Genomic DNA, 18,988 nt, shown 5'->3' on the forward strand with positions numbered 1-18,988 from the left:
AGAAGAGGAGGCTGAGGGGAGACCTTATCGCTCTCTACAACTCCCTGAAAGGAGGCTGTAGTGAGGTGGGTGTTGGTCTCTTCTCCCATGTAGTTAGTGATAGGACAAGAGGAAATGGGCTCAAGCTGCATTAGGGGAGGTTTAGATTGGATCTTAGGAAAAATTTCTTCACCAAAAGCATTGTCAAGCGTTGGAACAGGCTGCCCAAGGAAGTGGTTGAGGCCCCATCCCTGGAGATATTTAAAAGACGTGTAGATGTGGCACCTGGGGACATGGATTATTGGTGGACTTGGCATTGCGAGGTTAAAGGTTGGACTGGATGATCTTAAAGCTCTTTTCCAACCTAAACGATTCTATGATTCTATGATCTAAGGATTCTATGATCCTTCCAGTACTTAAAGGGGGCCTACAGGAAAGATGAGGAGAATCTTTTTAACAAGGCCTGTTGTGACAGGACAAAGAATAATGGATTTAACTAAAGAAGAATAGATTTATACTGGATATAAGGAAGAAATTTTTTACAATGAGGGTGGTGAAGCCCTGGAACAGGTTGCCCAGAGAGGTGGTGGAGGCCCCATCCCTGGCAACATTGAAGGTCAGGTTGGATGGGGCTCTGAGCAACCTGATCTGGTTAAAGCTGTCCCTGCTCACTGCAGGGGGTTGGGCTGGATGGCCTCTAAAGGTCCCTTCCAACCCAAAGCATTCTATCATTCTATGATTATATGATTTGCTGTTGCCCTTGGCAGCAGCAAGAGCGAGGGCCGGGGGGGGGGGGGGGGGGGGGGGGCGCGCCGCGCGGCGCCGCTAGGCGGCGCCGCAGTGCCCCGCCCCGCGCACGGCCCGCGGGAGCTGTGTCGGGGAGGGGAGGGGGCGGCGGTGAGGCGGAGCATGCGCAGTGGGCGCGCCTCGCCCGGGCCCTTCGCCTCCGCCTCCCTGCCTGCGCTGCCGCTCCCCCCCCCCCCCCTTCACGGCGGCGGTGCCGCTACCACAGCGAGCGGGAGGAGGAGGAGGAGGAGGAGGAGGAAGGGAGAGGCAGGTCCGGCGGCCCTCTCGGGTACCCCCAGCGGCGAGGCGGGCGAGGGGAAAGATGGCGACGCTGGGAGGAGAGTCGCAGCCCTTCCCCGCCGCTGCTCTGGCGGCGGCAACGGCCGGGGTGGGCGGTGGCGGCGGCGGCGGGGCGCTGGGTTTGCAAGCGCCGCTGAACCGCGGTTTGGAGCGGGCATTGGAGGAGGCGGCTCACTCCGGGGGGCTCAACCTGAGCGGCAGGAAGCTGAAGGAGTTCCCGCGCAGCGCTGCCGCCCTCAGCCACGACCTCTCCGATACGGTGCGGGCAGGTGAGGCCAGGCGAGGAACCGGGGGCGCGGTGAGGAGGGGGCGGCCGGCGCCGGTATCTGCCTGAGGGGGCGGGGAGGGGGGGTGTGGTGGGTCCCCCGGCGATTTAATCCGGGTTAATCCCGGTTAAAACCCCGATTAAATCGCCGGGGGACCCACCACACCCCCCCTCCCCGCCCCCTCAGGCATCCTAGTGCCCCCCAACCTCCCTGTGAGGAGAACACCCACTCCCTACCCTTCCACTCAACCTCCGTGACATGAGGCTTTCCCGCTCCCCTTGGCCCGTCCCCGCACGGAAACCGAGCCCGCTCCCAGCTCTGCTTGGACCCTGTCCTTTCTTTCTTTTTTTCACCCCTATTCCGCCTTGCTGTATGAGGTAGGTGTTTGCTCCCATATGGCTGGATAGCTGCACACTCCCCTCCACCCCCATCCCCCTGCCGCCCCGCATTTGGTGAGGCAGAGCTGATTCTCCCGTGGCACACTGTGGAAACTGTGTGTGTGGGGGGGAATTCTTGCTCGCACCTGTCTTCTTCCCCTTCTGGGGAATGTACATTTCTGTGCCACCCTTCCCTGACCGCTAAGGTTTGAGAGGGAAGCCAGCCCACCTTTGAATCAACACGTACGCGTGCCAGGTTGTATACCTGCTCCTTCAGTCCCGCTGCTTGTAGGGGGACCCACCTGGCGTGGAGGGGACGCATGTCGGTTTGTAACCACACTAGGACACTCATGTGCCTCTGAACATCTCACCTATCTGCATGTCACAGGTGGTGACATGTCTATAGGAACACTTTTACTCTGCAGCTACCCCAGGGAGCATGCTACCTTTCACAGATGCCATTTGCCTGACGCTGGGGTTGATAACCACCCTTGTATCCTTACAGTCATGTAGCCATAGTTCTAGCTCTGTATGCAATTCAGTCTTCCAAGGCAAATGTGGAGAGAAATCTCTGTCTTCACAGGCACTGTACATATTCTGCGGTGGGGGACACCATCGTTACATAAATCTGCAGAGGGGACAGGCCTGACAACCCTGCAGGCAGGAGTGGTGGTGGGGGGGTGTATCCAGTCTGTGTTCATCTTGCCCTTGCACCCTCCTTCCAACATGAAAAAAGGCTCACTTGTTTCTCACCTAAGGGGGCAGACCCCCACAAAAGGTCGTATCTGTTTTCCTGTCCCTCTTTGTGCCAGGGGTTGGAACCTAATCCGTTCTTTACACAGTGTCACTAGGTAGAACAGTACAAACCTGCACTAAAATAATATATTAGTGTATTCCTAAGATCTGTAGTGTACCACTTCTGCGTGCCCTATTGTGTCCCCGTTTGCCTGCTGAAGATAGCTGTGTTTTAACACCAAAGGAGCAGACAAGTAATCACTTGTTCTTATCCCGCAAAATAGCAGGTGCTATACCTGCATGCAAACATGTGATAACATGAACCTAAATTCTCAACTACTCCTGCACATGAGGGTATTTAAGCCTTCCTGTATGGAGAGACATATGTGCTTACTGCATACTTGTATCTATCCAAGCTATAGGGGACAGAGTAATGTCTCAGATGTGTAGTAGACATCATATGTAATTGTTATTTAGCTCTGTCCCTTGTTTCCTGTTGCTGAATGGACTTCATAGCAGTCTGTATGAACACCTATATCATCATATCAGTAAAAGAGGAATATGAAGGAAGCTTGATGAATGAAACTACCGTGAATTGCCTTGCTAACCATTAACTGACTCAGTAATAGATGTGATAGTGAAAGGGATAAGGTATGATAGTGGAACTGTATGCGGTTAGAAGAATGACTGTCAGTTTGTCTCTCTAAGCAAGATGTTTTATCTCTCAATGAAGACGTGCCATGACATGAGATAAGTAGTTTGGAAATCTAGAAAGTTAGCTTGTTTGGTTTGACCTAATACTGATCCAAACTGTTGGAAAACAAAATTATGTACTGGAAAAAAACGCTTTGATTGGCAGTGATTACATGTTAGTATTTGTATATTGTGTAAGTATGTTATGTACAAGTGTGAGCTGTATGTTGTATGTATAGGTAGTACATGCTTGTTACATGTTTTCTATTCGGAGGAGAGCTCTGGAAAAAAGTAGTCTTTGCCTTCAAGCATTAATGTGTTTTTGTTGGAGTTTACATAGAAGACATTCAATATGAAATTAAATGTAGAATGGGATTTTCATTCTCTTTTGTTTGCTATAAACAGCAGTGTAGGGCAGCCCACGTCTCAATCTTGTAACAACAGCAGCCCTTTTTTCATTGTCCCCTTGTAGGAGAACCATGCATTAATCTATAGTTACTTCATATTTTTGTTTGTAACAGCATGTTGTAACTGTTTAATGGGAATTGTTTGCCTTGTGAGTTAAGTTGTATGTTGATATATTTCCAAAAAAAAATCTGTGTTCCTTTTCACTTGTTACATTACATAAGTAGAATATATAAACAGAAGAGACACTTGGCTTAAGCCCAGATTTCTGTAGCTCTCGGCGCAAACTCTTGATGGGAATTTTCTCTCTCGCTTCCTCTCCATAAATGTGCATAGTATAAAAACAGTACTTTTTTGTCCTACTTGGAATATGTCCTTGCAATGAGTGACTTTTGCTTTTGGATTTGATGTGCTGACATATCTCCAGCCCTGAAACTTTGGTGTTTGGGGTAGGGGTAGCCTTTCACTGTTAAAGCTTTTTTGCTAAAGAGAGCCAATCTCACTGAAAAAAATAAGGACAATCGTTGATTTAGAGAAGACTAGTCTGGGGGTTTGAGTTTAGAGATCTGAGGAGCAGGGGATTTCCAGAAAACTGAAACCATGTCTGCATCCTGACAGTGTTTTAGCAATAGATACTGGCAGTATTTTTGGATTGAGAAAACAATTGTCTACAGATACTCTCAAGTAAAATATTACCAAGCTTGTTTTCTAGAAAAGTTCCGAGTGCTTTAGACAGGTCTGAGAAAGACAGAAGTTTAAAGTTTAAATTCTCTTCATTCATTTAGTTTTTTTCCTGAAGTTAGAAATCGGATTTTGTGTAGTGATTGATACACTTACAAAAGGGACATAGCTTGGTTGCCTTTAAGAGCTGGGACTGAATTGCTTGACTTTTCTAGTTCTTACTGCAGTTACATTCCATAGTAACTGTAGAGGCTTAACTATACTTGTCACTTTCTATTTGTGCTGCTTCTTGGTATGCTTTTTCTTCCGTGACTTTTCTTTGCATTGAATACACCTTGCTTATAGAGACACGACAGGACATTTCTTCCTCAGTCTTTGGAAGTTTTGCTCAAGAGCTGAGTGACCCGGTTAGATGAACTTTCAGGCAGTATCTTTGCACGCAGAAGGGTGTTTGCACAGTGTACAGTACTGTTAGAAGAAAATAAAACCTCTATGTAAAGTATCTTGAGCTAGTCAGATATTTTAAACCACATCAGTGTGGATGCATTGCAAAAACCATTTCAAAAATAATAAATGCTATTCTTATCACTTTTATTACAGGCTGGGTTATGCAGAAGACAGTAGCACAGTAATCACATAGTTCTTAAGTAATAGTATGCAATTATGTTCCTCCAAACCACTGGGAATGCTGGAAGCATGTTAGTTTATAAAGAGGAAGAAAAAGCCCCAAAGCTGTTACTTAAATGTGTAACCATGGCTGCCTCTATCACTTCAACCTTTTTCTGTAGGCTTTGGCTGTATTTATGAAGACAGATCCTTTGAACCTTTTCTGGTGAATACACGTTTCATCCATTTCTATTGTGTGGGTTAGGCACATGAGGAAGGATTACTTCCTGCTGCTTGTGATGATGTGGGAGAGAGGCAAATACTTTTTTTTTAATCAGGTGTTGGATTGGTTGAAAAGAAATACAAATTGAAGTGTTTGCTAGTTTGGACAGTATGAAATTCTGGAAGGAATATGTATTTATTTTTTGTACTTCAGAATGCTCGCTAGACAAAAGAACTCCTACCTACTGTTTTTTAAAATGTTTGTAAATGGACTGTGCTCTCCAGACAATGCTGTGTTGAAGACACCTTAGCCTGGCAGCATCTTTGAAACAGTTGTTTGGACTGTATAACTACGGATTTATTTTCAAGGTGGTCCAAAAATCACAGTGTCATCTGAACAACTATCTGAAAACCTGTAGAGTTTTAATTTTAGTTTTTGGGGCACATTAGCTTGAGTTTTGATGTCTAAGTGCTTTCTGTGGGATCATGTAAAGGAAAAAAAATAAATAATGAAGTTACAAGTTGTCTTGCATCACAGTTAAGTCCAGGAATGCATTTGTTTGTACCCAGCAGTTTGAAGTTCTTTCTGCTTGTCTTTTTGAAAGATTGATACTGGTTCAGGTGAAATATATTCCTTTCAGTCCTCTTTGCTAATAATAGTAATAATTAAAAAAACTTATTTATGATGTTTAAAAAATACACAACTATGTGTATTAAATTGCCATAATTTATTCTCACTGATTTTCTGCAGGTCCTTTATTAATGTAATTCTTCCTTCACTTCTGAGAATTCTCCTGTAGTTGGTTCCACTTACAGTGGAACACAAACAATGCAGGTTGTACTGGGAAGGATGTCACAGATACAGACTAGTTTGTTTGTACTACTGCATACTTTCATGAACCTAAAATGACCACCAAATATCCTCTTCTTTAGAATTTGGTTATTATTTGGTCACTTGGGAAGAAAAGAGATTTGCTATGCCCCTCTTGTTTTAAGAATTCTCTCTGATAATTACTGCTTTGAATAGGTTGTAATTCATCATCTTGAATTCATATTTTGATTACATTGTGGGTTTTTTTGGATGAGACTTCTTGAGAACCTTTCATTTGGCTAATTTTATCCAAACGCATATCAATAAAAATAACATCTTTAATTATAAAGCTGAAAAAAAAGAATAAAACTCTGTTTCTTCTTTATGTTCAATAGTCAGTCCTTTCTTACAACCTTCCTGTGTTTATCTGAAGATTTCTAACCTTACTTACTCTGTCTCTTACATAAATAATATCTTAACGTGTATTAGGACAGGGAGAGAGGAGGAAGTATGTTTATTCTCACAAATGAATTGAATATTACTCTGCAGCCAAAACTTATGGGATATAACTCTTTTTTGAGATTACAATATAGCGTGTTTTTATATCAAGGCTAAAAAAAGAAGGTAATTCCATTTTGTATTCATTATTATGCATCCAACAGTATAAATGCAATTTCAGACTGTAACTTCATAATGTGGTCTGTCAGGACATCTCTGTATTAACATATTCTAGGTCTTAGTTTTCTGATAAGCAATCCTTTGTGAAAGAGCTTTATCAAGCTAAATTAATTTTTTAGAAGCATAGACGTGCGTAGCAACTTATAACTGCAGAATATCCTTTAAAGCCCTTTGGTCCTTTTTTCTTCTTCTTCTCCAAATCTGAGCATGTCCTTGCTTGTGGATCATATAAACATCAAGCCTATTGACTCCTGCTGAAGAGTCTATTAGTTCTTTTGCTGTATAGAGTCTAGTCAGTTGTGCTTCTGAAAGTTACCTCTTTTGTCTGGAGATCTATGCCCCCATAGCTGAAATGCAGTCAGTGACTTTGCAGGTGCTGTTAGGCTCTTCTCAGCACAAAAATAAAGTGAATTAGCTCGGAGTGCCTTTTGTTGCATGAAACAAATTAGGAGTACTCAATTGCCTGCTTACTGTTTCAGGATGTGGCTTGAGCAGATTAATGGCTTTCTACCTTTGACTCTGTGTGTGTGTCCATCTCCTTGCTCAGTGTGGGTTTTTTTTTTTTTTTTCTTCTTCTTTGGCTAGCTAGCTTTGTTTGTAGAGAAGCTTCAAAACTAGTGCAAGGACTAAGAGGTAGGAGAGATGACAGCCTAGGAATCACATGATAGGAAGGAGAGTGAAACCTCTGAATTTCAGCATTGGTCCAGCTCAGCTGTTTATTGAACCTTTACCCTTAAAGTTAACTTCCAGTTTAGGCTGGCTGTTTAAACAGCTCTACTTAGCGGTTTGGTAACTGCCAAAGCATCGTTTGGCCATGCTGTGCATGTAAATGGATGAAAACTGATTGCTTCTGTAGAAATGTCATCACTTGGTGTGCCCTTGGCCCATCTGCCTTGGAAAGACTGACTCGGAGCTCCAAAAATGCTATTACGGTAGAAGAGGTGCTACAGGTTCCTTTCCAAATGCTTCTAGCTGAACAACTTTTGTTTTTGAAGATCCACTCACACATGATCACGGGCCTTGTGGGAGGTAGAAGCCAAATATCCCTATGTGGTTTGTGAGCCTCCTTTTCTTCCTTCCCCTGGTCTGTTTCTCTTGTGTCCTTGGCACAAAAGACATCTTGGCTTAGACATCTGTAAAACAGGAGAGAGTGCAAATCTTAATATGGTTACTATATGTAGAGTTTTGAAAACACTAAATACTTTTGTGAGGGGAAGAGACCAAGGTAGAAATGGCTACGACAAAGTAGAATGAGTATTTGCCAGTAGAACTGTGACTTGGAAGAGCAAGGGGGCAAATGCCAATGTATTATAGGTTTGAACAGGAAAATGGATAGAAAGAAGATACTATTTAAAGGCAGGAGTGCAAAGTCATGCAAAGTGAGTGAAAATTTATGAAGTACTGAGTGAAAATACATGAAGAGGTGGAAGTGAAAGAAGGGAAAGGATTATAAGCAGGGAGGTGAGCTGTATATTCTTGGTTGAGTGTAATGGCTTGGCATACTTTTCTGATATCTGTAAAACTGAGGAGAAATGGATTTCTGAAACAGTTACATTAATAATGATTAGCATTTTGTGAACAGAGAATTAGATAAACATGGAGAAAATTGACTCTAATATACATGACATTTACAGGCTTTATGCTACAAATAATAGTTTAAAATTCATACTTTAAAAGATTAACTGTTGAATTTAAGTTTGGGAAATTTAGCATCCATTTGCCTGCAGAAGGAAAACTCTGCTGCTTACAGACTTACAAGAGCAACTAAGAGGGAGGAACTGATGTTTTGCATATCAGAATGACCATTCTAGGAAGGATGAGTAACTTCCTCAGGCCACAGAGTGTTCATTCTACCTGCTGTGTTCTTGCTGGCTCTGCTAGTAAGCATCTACTAGATTTGTGAACATTCCCAAGCTGGCTAGATCCCTAATTCACAGTTAAAATCAATATGATTTAAATAATTTAAATGGCACTTCTGAAACCAGAGAGGTATCCTAATGTGTTCTGTTGAGACCAGAATTATGAAAATAGCATACCCATTTATTGTTCTTCCATGTGTAAAACTGAAAGAGCCAGAAATGTTATCACTGTGTTCAGCATGCAGATCACTGTCAAAAGTGGAAATGGGTGTTACGTCTCCTGACTTCTCGCTGCTCTCTGCTGAACATGTTTTGCAGGGTATAATACACACATCAGAGTAGTTCTTTGGAAAGGTACTGAGGAGTTAAGCTTCTGGAGGAATACTTTCCACTAAATTTGTGGGTAGATGTGTACTTGTGGGAGGAGTTAGTTCTAAAATTCTAACACTTCTCCCCAGCCTCTTTCCCCTAAGGGTGTCTTGCTGGCCAGCTTGCCTTTTTATCCCTTTCTTTCCTTGTATGGTGCAGAACACCATAATATCTGTAAACCTCCTAACTATTTAAAAATAGAAATAACAATAACAGTCTTTCGTCCTTCTATCACAGTCCGTAGGAGAAATATTTTTAAAGGAAAAAAAAAAAATCAAAACTTGGGAGTGAGACAATAATATTGGCAGAGCCAAATGAGGGTTAGTTTTGCATTTAATTTGGAGCCTGAGGTTTGCACTCCCTTTTGAAGCTGCATAAAATGTTCCACGTTTAGCTGAGCTTGTGGGAATTCTGACTTCTTTAGTTAAAAGCTAGCTGATAATTTCACAGTGCCAGTGTGAGGTAGCTCTTCTAGGTATGGTTAGAGAAGTTACTGGAAGTAGCTGGGGGTTTTGAATATCAGGATAGAGTTCTGGAATTGATCTTTATGTGAAGCAGAACAAGAGCAAAACAGCTGAGCACTGTGCTGTTAACAGTGACCTGTGCTGCTGAATGGCTAAGGTTTTTATGTTGGTTTTCTGTAGCTGGGTGATTTTATTCCTTGGTGCGAGTTGTAGTAATTGTAATATTGAATCTGGAGGATGCAAACTCGTACATGTGGTTTTCTTTTTCTTGGTTTGGAAATACTCTTTGTAGAATGGAGGGAATTATTTGTACTGAACAAATAGGAAAATATGTTGGAAGGTACTTGTTGTCTGTTATCTTTTTTGGTTTTCAATAGATTAATTTATTGAAATACACCAACTGCTTGCATATATAAATTGCAAATGTTGTAAAGCTGCTAAATATTTTGTGTCTCCCTACAATTGTTTCTGCACTTTTCTTGATAATCCTTCCTTTTTGACATTGATGTTGCCGATACCAAGGTAGACTTGAAACACCTGCTTTAAAACCAGAACTTTTATTTCCTTCCAAAACTTCAGTGCTGTAAAATGCAAGATTGGTAACAGATTTAATTTCTAGTTTTTGGATTTAACTATAGTCTCATTAGGTGTTTTCTACTAATGCAGCTCTATAAGTACTTCTTTCTGGTAGAAGGAGACACTGCTGGGACAGCTGGCATTAGTAAGTGGGTAGGGGATTTAAGGTAAATAATTTCTTGAATTAAAGAAACTAAAAAAAAAATCTTGGAAGTATATTTAAACATGGCATGTGCCTTGATTTCTTTGTACTGTAGATTATATTATAAAGTAGTATGTTTCAAAAATAGCAAAGTAACTACAAATGACAATTTCACTTTGATTTATCACGTGTATACAGACATGTCAGTTTTTTTTAAACATCTGAAGTCTGCATCTTTGGTTGTGTTACTTGCAGTAGCATCTCTCCTTCGTAGCATTACATGAAACAGGCAAAAAGTAAAAATTATAAAAACCAGATGAGAAATAAAAAAACCCTCCACATTTAAATATGAAGAGAAAAGCATAAACGACAAGTTGGATCTGTTTGGTGAATAGAAAGAAACCGTTTCATAAAATGTGTCCGCAAAGATAAATTGGTGATAGCTGAAACTGATGGAGGAGTTTTGGAAAATGGGTGAGAAATGGGGTAGGAAAAGAAAATTGAATCAGAGATTAATCCAAGGAAAGAAGTGGAGCAGAATACACCCTTGTGTGAGGCTTACAGGAAGTAAGGCAAGATACCCAAAATACAAACACAACAGTTCATGTATAGGAAGAACCTGGTGTCAGAATTTAAAGATAGTGAAATTGCTGTCATGGTAAGTGAAATAATTACTAAAATGACTTTTTTTTTTACTGTTTGAACTTTTAACTGTTTATAAATTTAGTGGCAGGAGAAATAGGGAGTAAAACTATTGAATACTTGACAGGTTGTACCATTGCCATTGTTACATTACTGTGTTTTGAGAATAGTGAGGACTAGCTGAATTTATTCAGTTCAGTCTTTTTAAAGCATGGCAAGTATAGTAACAACAAAGCTGTCTGGTGGGGAAGGAACAAGAACGTAGTGTCATTCGTATGTTATATAATTAAAAAAATAGACAGTGATGAAGATTTCTGGTCAAAGATGAAAGGAGCCTTCTCAACAGTCGGGGTGAAGATGCCCTGGTTGTTAAACAGCAGCTGTGAACTGGTTAAGGGGAGAAACTTAAACCCAGGTTTCCCATGCTTGTTGTATGTTGTGTTGCTAGGGTTTATTTTTAATTTTTTTTTTTTTTAGTTCATCCCAGTTCAAGAAAACTGTCTTTTTGCCTTCCACTATGTACAATGTAATTTCTCTGCTCAGTAATTTTTGCCTGCAATCCCTGTTCCAAGATTGGAATTTCAGTCTGGCTGAATGCGTACTCTTTGCTTGTGTTTCGTTTGCTAGCCAGTTCAGATTGCTTTGTGCTAGTGACTTGGGTTTTTTTCTCACTCACACATGTCCTGCCACTTGCAAGTTTTACCAGAGGTGGTACTTTCCCCTGCTTAGTAGTGTTTTTGAAGAAAGGTGTATGACTGAGAATTTGTTTGTGGCGTCCATCTAAAATGTTTTATGTTGCCATACTTTGTCTTATTTTAAGACCTATCCGTACCGGTACCTAGTTTGTATACAACATCAGCATACTTTGTCATTGTGTGAAGTTCTTGATTATTTTGTTTAATCTTTCATGAGCAGATGATGTAGTTTCTTAGTCAAAATGTGCAGAAACTACTAGAGTGCTTTACTGAATCTCATGAACTTTCAGATTTGATGGAAAACTATCATGTTAGTTTGACAATGTGTAGTTTCATCCATTATTTTTCTGAGGTCTTTAAGGGGAGTTGAAAGAGGCTGCCGAGTCTAAATTTGCTTGTTTTTCTTTAAAAAAAAAAGCACGTTTCTTCCCCATCTTTGGAACTGCTCTCTTTTTTTTCCCATGTGCTTATTCAAATTCAACATGAAAAGTGAAGGTGACCTATGGCAAGCTGTTCAAAGAAAATCTTTGATGCAAGTGGTATGGTTCTTACGATTTGAATGAAAAGATGAGCTAATATAAAATATTCAGTAACTTCAACTTGCTAAAATTTTTGTAAGGGAATTTAGAGGTAGGGCAGCCACTCTCTTGATGTGTTCTTTTGTGTCATGATTTTGCAGCTCTTACTACTATGTTAAAGTGTGCTTTGTGTAACTTTGATATTCAACCAGTCAGGAACTTCTAAGGGTGGAGAAAGTAAGTCTTCTGAATTTCTTGTATTTTGATTAATTTAAAAGCCTTTTAAGTAATTATATTGAGTGATAATATAATGACTTTAAGAGCTGATTTCTAGTTTTAGTTTGTCTTAGCATAGGCCTTGTTCTATGTGTCTGTTAAAAATTACCTTGCAAACTTTGCTCTTCTCTGTGAGTTATTTCATTGTTCTACAGTGATGCAGGTCATCCCTGGTTTTACAGATTGGAAAAGTTGAGTAACAGAAATTTTGAATGGCTTAATCCAGATCTCAGAACAGAGTAAAGAATCCAGCTTTGGTTCTCTGGCTTTTAATTTTACACCTCAGTCAAGGCAGTGTAAGCTATCTGGAGGAGTGGATGCTGAGGCATTTGAATTGAAGCTTTGTTCTAGAAGATATTGGGATGGTAGTAAAGATGTAAACCTTGAAGCTTTCATTATGGTTTTAAGTCCTGGGAGTGATTTTAAATGTATTAACGCAATGCAGTAACAAAGAGCTTACTTTGTGTAGCATCTAGCACAGAAGTATGGTAGTATGATTCAGAAATAGTCAGTCTCTGTAAGAATATCACTATAGATTTGCAATCAGTTAAGAATCAAGTAATACAAAGGAGTATTAACTTTACAAAAAAAAAAGTCAGTATTTTGGCAAAAAGTGCTGTATGCCCTTTGTCAGTTTTCATATCTTTGTACATTTAGCTTCCTAGAGAACTGAAAAGGTTATTTTTGGCCTAGTGCCCAAGGCTAAAAATGGCTTCTGGAATCTTATAGCTCAGTTTGGTGTTGAACAGTTCTGTGCGGTAGTAACATAACTGCAGTAATTGGTAGTCTCACTGAAGCATTTTAGTTATGCACTTAAATGTTAAGCTGTGGGAGATGTGGCTATGTGATCCTTCCAACATCCAGTTTATCAGAAAAATTTAAGCTGTGTTTATCTATGAAGCAATGGTAGCCTGGAAAAAAAGAGGCTTTTCTACAAGTACTCGTTAAAGGGAAGTAAGAATGAGTGCAAGGTTTAGCCTCTACAGGGAAAGGCTCTAAAATGAAGAAATAAATCATGGTATTGCTATGGGAATAGTGAAGCATGAGTGTTGCAGTTGAGACTATACATGTGCGGAATAGAACGAGTCTGTGAAGTTTCCTTACGCTTCTATCCAGTAGAGCAGGATTTACCTTTAAAAGTGAAACAACCCACCCTCCACTAGAAACAAGTACACCAGTTACTATATGTGAATGTGTGTTTATAATAAATGTAGGCTTCTGAATGATTTCTGAATAGTGTGGATGATTACATAACCGGGAGTTGGGAATAGTCAGGAGAATGAGAGGCTAACTATTTAAATCTGAAAAATCTTACACCAGTAAAAGGTCTGAAAAGGAGAAGACACATGAAAAGGCTGGATATTGTTTCCCTCTGCATCCCTCCCAAATATGTTAGCTTTTTCCCCAAAATTTTTATTGAAAGAAGTGGGAATAATGCGTGGTGCTGTAGGAAAGGAAAGCTTTTCTGACTAGAATTTGTATAAAAATACAGTTATATTCATTTTTTGGCTAGTGAAATCAGCATGGACAAATTCTGCATGAGAATCAGTGTTGCTCTAGACATAGGTCACGAACATCCATAAAACACTCATTCTAAAATCTCCTGAGAAACCAGTATTGTTTTTTTGTGTTCTAAATTTGCAGTGTAAGGCTTTGTTAACACAGTAGTCTGGAAACACAGCCAAAGTAAAATGAGTTCTGACCAACTTTGTGATCACACAAATTTGAGGTGGCCAGACTGGTGAATGACTCTGCAAAGACTATTAATTCTGTATCAGTGCTAATGTTTGAGACCTATGTACCTCCAAAATTGCTGTTTCTGAAATACAAATGCTTTTGTTCTAAACCATTCATGAAAAAGAATCGTTCCAGATCAGCTTCTGTAGGATACCTATGCTCAGTCAGCAGAAAGGTTGAATTTTACTTACCTGGAATAATCAGAAACCTTGCCAGTTGTCTTAAATACAGCTGTCCCTCTAAAACAGAATCTTTTGTTTCATGTTTTGATGGCTAAGTGGTCTAATCATAGAATCATAGAATTGTTTAGGTTGGAAAAGACCTTTAAGATCGTCCAGTCCAACCATTAACCTAACATTACCAAGTCCACCACTAAACCAATTAAGGGTAGAGTAGCAATTTCGTGTTTCCTGGCTTGGTGGCTGGATTACTTATAATGAAAGTAAAAACTAGGAATCATTAAGATTGGATCTGTTTACATTTCTTGCTTACAACCTCTAGCCAAATAGTTTCATAGAATGTTTGCTATTTTTAAAAATTATTTTTGATATTATACTTATTGAAGATAAATATCCTTCTCAGTTAACAGTATTTGAAGGAATTAGACTGCCTCTAAAAATTTTCCTCCCTTGTCTCTGACAAAACTGTCTTATTTTTCAATGTTCTCATCATAGAAAAATAAAAATATTTGCAATTAGAAAGTATTCTTCTGCTTGCAATTGATTCAGCTTGAAAAAGAACCAGGTGTCTTTTGTACTCAGTCTTAGTGCATATACATTATGTCATTGTATGTCTATTAAATACCTGAAGTGCATTATATAAAAAAATATATTTCACCTGCTCTACTTTATGCATGTTACAGGTGTACATTTTCATATGTTTCTAAATCCTTCCTTGATGCATGAAGTAGGTATAGCCTGAGGACAGGCCAATCAAGATGTGTGAAAAGTCGGGACATAGGGAGAAATATATTACTTTATTGGTAATTATTAGGATTAATTTATTAAATTAAGGTTATGTGAGCATAACCACTATATGTCTTTCCTGTGGAATAGTACAGTTCAGTCTATGGGAAGCAGTGCTACAGAAAAGAAGATGGTAGAGAGCAATAAGCTGTTAAGGTTTCTTGCTTTATTAACAGAAGCTGCTTTCTTTTAGAGGAATTTCTCTAATACTTCAAGAATATTTAGTCACTTCTGTCGTTCTTTACCAGATGTATCTCACCTTATTTCATGCTGCTGTTTTCATTCTGGGGCTAGTGGACTATACTTGTTGAAGCATGCAATAATTTATATGTCTTAATACTAACAGAGACTTTTATGTTGATACAGTTTGACCCTCTGCTTAATACTGGCCGTAAATTTCCCTGAGTCTTTATATCTAGATCAGAAATTTATGGCTCATATGTACTGTCTCAATTTTAAAGTATGCGTGTGATAACAGTATGATTAATTATGTATTTCCTTTGGAAATAAATAAAAGAAATTACACACACTTTTGTATTTTACCTTTAACTTCTGGTCATTTGTTCTTTTTTCTTTAACTACTAGATCAGCTAATCCACTATATCAGACATTCACTTTTCTGCAGTTGTTTATAAGTTAATTTTTACCTTTGTCCTTAATAAACTAAGAGCTTTGATTAATGAGGGGTAATTACTATTACTCTAATTTAAGATGCTACTGCAGTTGTCCATCTAGCTTCCTACTGAAAGGTACTGCCCATCTAACTAGGGTGACAAGACTAAATGGTGACGAAGGTAGATTTAAACAGGACAGGCTCTGAATTGTGTTGTCGAGGAGCTGCCACATGGTTCCACCTGCTGCCCCTGTTCTAGGGGAGGTAACTGCCAACAGAGGAGTCAGGGGCAGAGCTGAGGCTGCTAATATCTTACATTGCTGTAGTGAATGTCGCAAGGTCTTGTGAGTCAGCCCTAAACAGAAAAAACTTTGGTGTTCTGCTGTGAAATATGATTTCAGATCCCAAATTTTGTGATTTCATGAAACCTTATAGGTTTTTGGGTGCTTTAACCTTTTTATTGTCTTTCACTTAATTATTAACTCAAACACTGGACACAGCAGTTTGTGAGGTGATTTGCAAATACCGTCAGTGGGGTAATGTGTGTTCAGCTTATTTACCAATAATAATTGCTGTTAATGCACCCAACTGTCATGATAGTCATTTGTACCTTAGAGTTGGTGGGAGCTCGTGATTGTCATCACTCCAAGCTTACGCTGTCACTTCCCAAAACTATGACTGCATTCTTCCATGTTGTACTTTTAAGTTTTCATATGACAGGGTTAAATATGAGCTTGATTGTGTCTAACCTACCATATGCTCCAGGCCCTCATGTATCTATAACTTGGCCTTGCTGGTACTTAGAGCACCATTAACATCAATCACTTGCAGATTTTATCAGCAATGGCTTCATATTCTAGGGGGGAAAAGTCTAGAAAATCTTGACTGATGTTGGATTGTAAAGAAATACATCTAAAAATTTTCTGATACGCTTAAGAACTTTCTTGAAGATACTGTTCAGTTTCTCTGAGTAGATGTCGGATTAACACTCTACAACCAAATCAAAATTACTGATATTCTGGTATGAACAAATCAAAAAGGCTCTTCTAATAGACACTATATTCATATCAGATTATAGAACACAATTTGTTTCAGTAGTGTAGAAGTTTTCGCTTCTGATAGTGTTTTTTAGAGATATCAAAGGTTTTTTTTTCTTTGCAATAATTTTACACGTATGTCTCCTTTGGTGTTTTGCTATATGAATTAGGGACAAAATGAAGGTTATTTCTAATGTTGAAGAAAGTTTTAAATCAAATACAGGAAAAGTTGCTTTTTAATTAAGAATTCCTCCTTGAGTATCTGTTTTAGAACGGATTGCTTGACAATTCTGTTTATAGAAACAGGATGTTTTGGTTTTATGAAATGTGGATTTCTTGGGAACTCATTTTGAGAAAGTGTTTGTCTGCCTCCACCCTTGGTGGAATGCAGATGACATCAGATTTTTTTATGTACTGGTGCTACAGCGAGTACATAAAGACTAGCTTTAGAAGTGTCACTGACATAAAAGGAACTGCATGCTAAGCAGTCTTACTATTTAAGGTGAATTGGTGGTATTGATGTCCAGGTGACCATATGTAAGGCAATAAAAATAGAGTTGGGGGATTAATTCAGGAAAGCTTGGGAACAAACAGAAAAGGATCCAAGCATCTATGTCAGAAAAGCGTATGGGTGATGAAAGCTGGCTTGGCTTATTGTGGCACAAACTTTGGGTTAAATGCAGATGGCAGTATTTAGTAGAAGGTGACAGCTGCACCTAAACATTTTTCAGATATTTTAACTGAATAAGTATTTTTTAATGGATGAAAAGAAAGGTTGAGTGAACTAGAGAAAAGGAAAATGTAGATGAAAAGGGAGAAAGGACTCGTTTACTCCTTCCACACTTTCATGTCTATGTTCCACATTTTAGCTCTGGCAGTAGCTCAGCAACTGTACTCCAAAGATTGATACAAGACCATAATGTATTGGGTGTTTCACAGAGAAACCATGCTAACATGTGGCCCCTGCCTAGAACTCAAGAGAATTCTCTTTCCTGTGTTTTCCCCCTCTTCTGTTCTTCCGTATTTTTGTCTTCCCTTCCTTCTCCAGCTTTATGCTGTATGTTTGTACTCCAATGTGTGTACTCCTTTGTTTTTCCAACGGTCTTATGTTGGCCTTTTCCCCTCATAGGGGCTGTCTTGTTGGTAGTCTTGTCTACCCTTCTGTTTTGTGCAGTGATGACTTGGAAATGGGACATAGGTGATGAGCTAATGTCAGCTTTTACTAAACAGTTTTGAAGAACTTGTGAAAGAGGTGTTGATAACTGTCCATAAATTAGGCAAGTTTTTAATATCAAGTTTCAGAACATACTGAAATTAAAAAATGAGTGAAAGATGCTGATGGTCATTTTATATTAAATTTTTATACTAGAATGTGCTTAATTGACTTATTTTGGATTCAGATCTCTTGATTAAAAGCTACTTTAACCTGTCTTGGAATTAATAAAGAAACATCGCTCAGTACAGTAGGTTGGTTGGATTTTTACCTCTACCATTTTCAATATTCTAAATGATTGCAGTGTAGGTTCCACTTTAGATCACTTCATGATCTTTCTAAAACATACCCCTTCAATTGCCTTTCCTGGATGGCAAAGCTGTGTTGTTCACTTCCTTTGGATCTCTTATCTGTGTTTGCCTCTCACTTGTGATAATTTTGGTTCAACTGGCATTTGATTTTAGAGGTAGCTTTTCCCTCTGGAAACTTATGGTTAAGATCTAGTTACAACTTCACAAAAACAGCTTCCTTAAACAGGATGTTTGTTTGTAAATCAAAAGGCAAGTATTGGTTAAAATATGCAGTTAATTTAATAAAAGCCTATAGGCTTATTCTAACTTTGTATCTAAATTTTATGGGATTGTAGGATAACTTGGGTTGGAAGGGACCTGTAGAGGTCATCTGGCCCAACCACCTGTGCAAAGGAGGGTCATGTATGAACCTGTTTAACCTGTTCCTGCCAGCTGAAGTGTATTTCATTTAGCTGAGGCATTCCCAAGTATTTTGAATGCCCAGTATTTCATTTTGCAAGTGCAGTGTAGTAGGTCTTCTGGGGGCCTCCTTTTCAACATCTTTTTTCCTCTTTAAATCAAAGCTTTTCTATTTTATATCTTTCACAGCCTTCTTTCTGTAGCTTCAAGATGAGATTTTGAACAGGGTAGCTGGACTTTGCCAGACCACTGTTTGTGTGGAACAGGTGTGAGGTATTCCTCCTGTTGTGAATTCCCAACTTTTTCTTGGTGAAGGAGTACCTGAAGTGATTAAATTCTGTTCACAACCTTGCTTTGCATCTATGCAAAGTTTACTATACAGACACCTTTTGTCTGCTGACATATTTACCCATAAACCTACTTGTAGAATTTTGTTTCAGTTGTGTATTGACATAAATTTTGATATACTTTGCATCTATTAACCAAATGCAGACTCTCATTGTTAGTCTGTCTAGGGAATACTGAAGGAATGACTTAGGTTAAAGCATTTTGGAAGTGCTTTTACAACACTTTAAAAGTGTTGCGGTGGTCTTGGTTATTGTTTTAAACCCTATTCTGAGTACCTTGGTGGTT

The 18,988-nt window shown here is 39.3% G+C and overlaps 1 protein-coding gene across 1 annotated transcript in view; it reads left to right on the forward strand.

The window, feature by feature from the left end:
• Positions 1–1,087: 1,087 nt before the first annotated feature.
• LRCH1 (leucine rich repeats and calponin homology domain containing 1) overlaps positions 1,088–18,988 on the forward strand; it is a 138,662-nt gene continuing 120,761 nt past the window's right edge. The window contains exon 1 of the mRNA XM_075709224.1: positions 1,088–1,334. Within this exon, the coding sequence (XP_075565339.1) occupies positions 1,088–1,334 (247 nt within the window). The remainder of the gene's footprint in view (positions 1,335–18,988) is intronic.

This window comes from Pelecanus crispus, chromosome 1 (genome assembly GCF_030463565.1).
Source record: "Pelecanus crispus isolate bPelCri1 chromosome 1, bPelCri1.pri, whole genome shotgun sequence".
In the NCBI taxonomy this organism is placed as follows: Eukaryota; Metazoa; Chordata; class Aves; order Pelecaniformes; family Pelecanidae; genus Pelecanus; species Pelecanus crispus.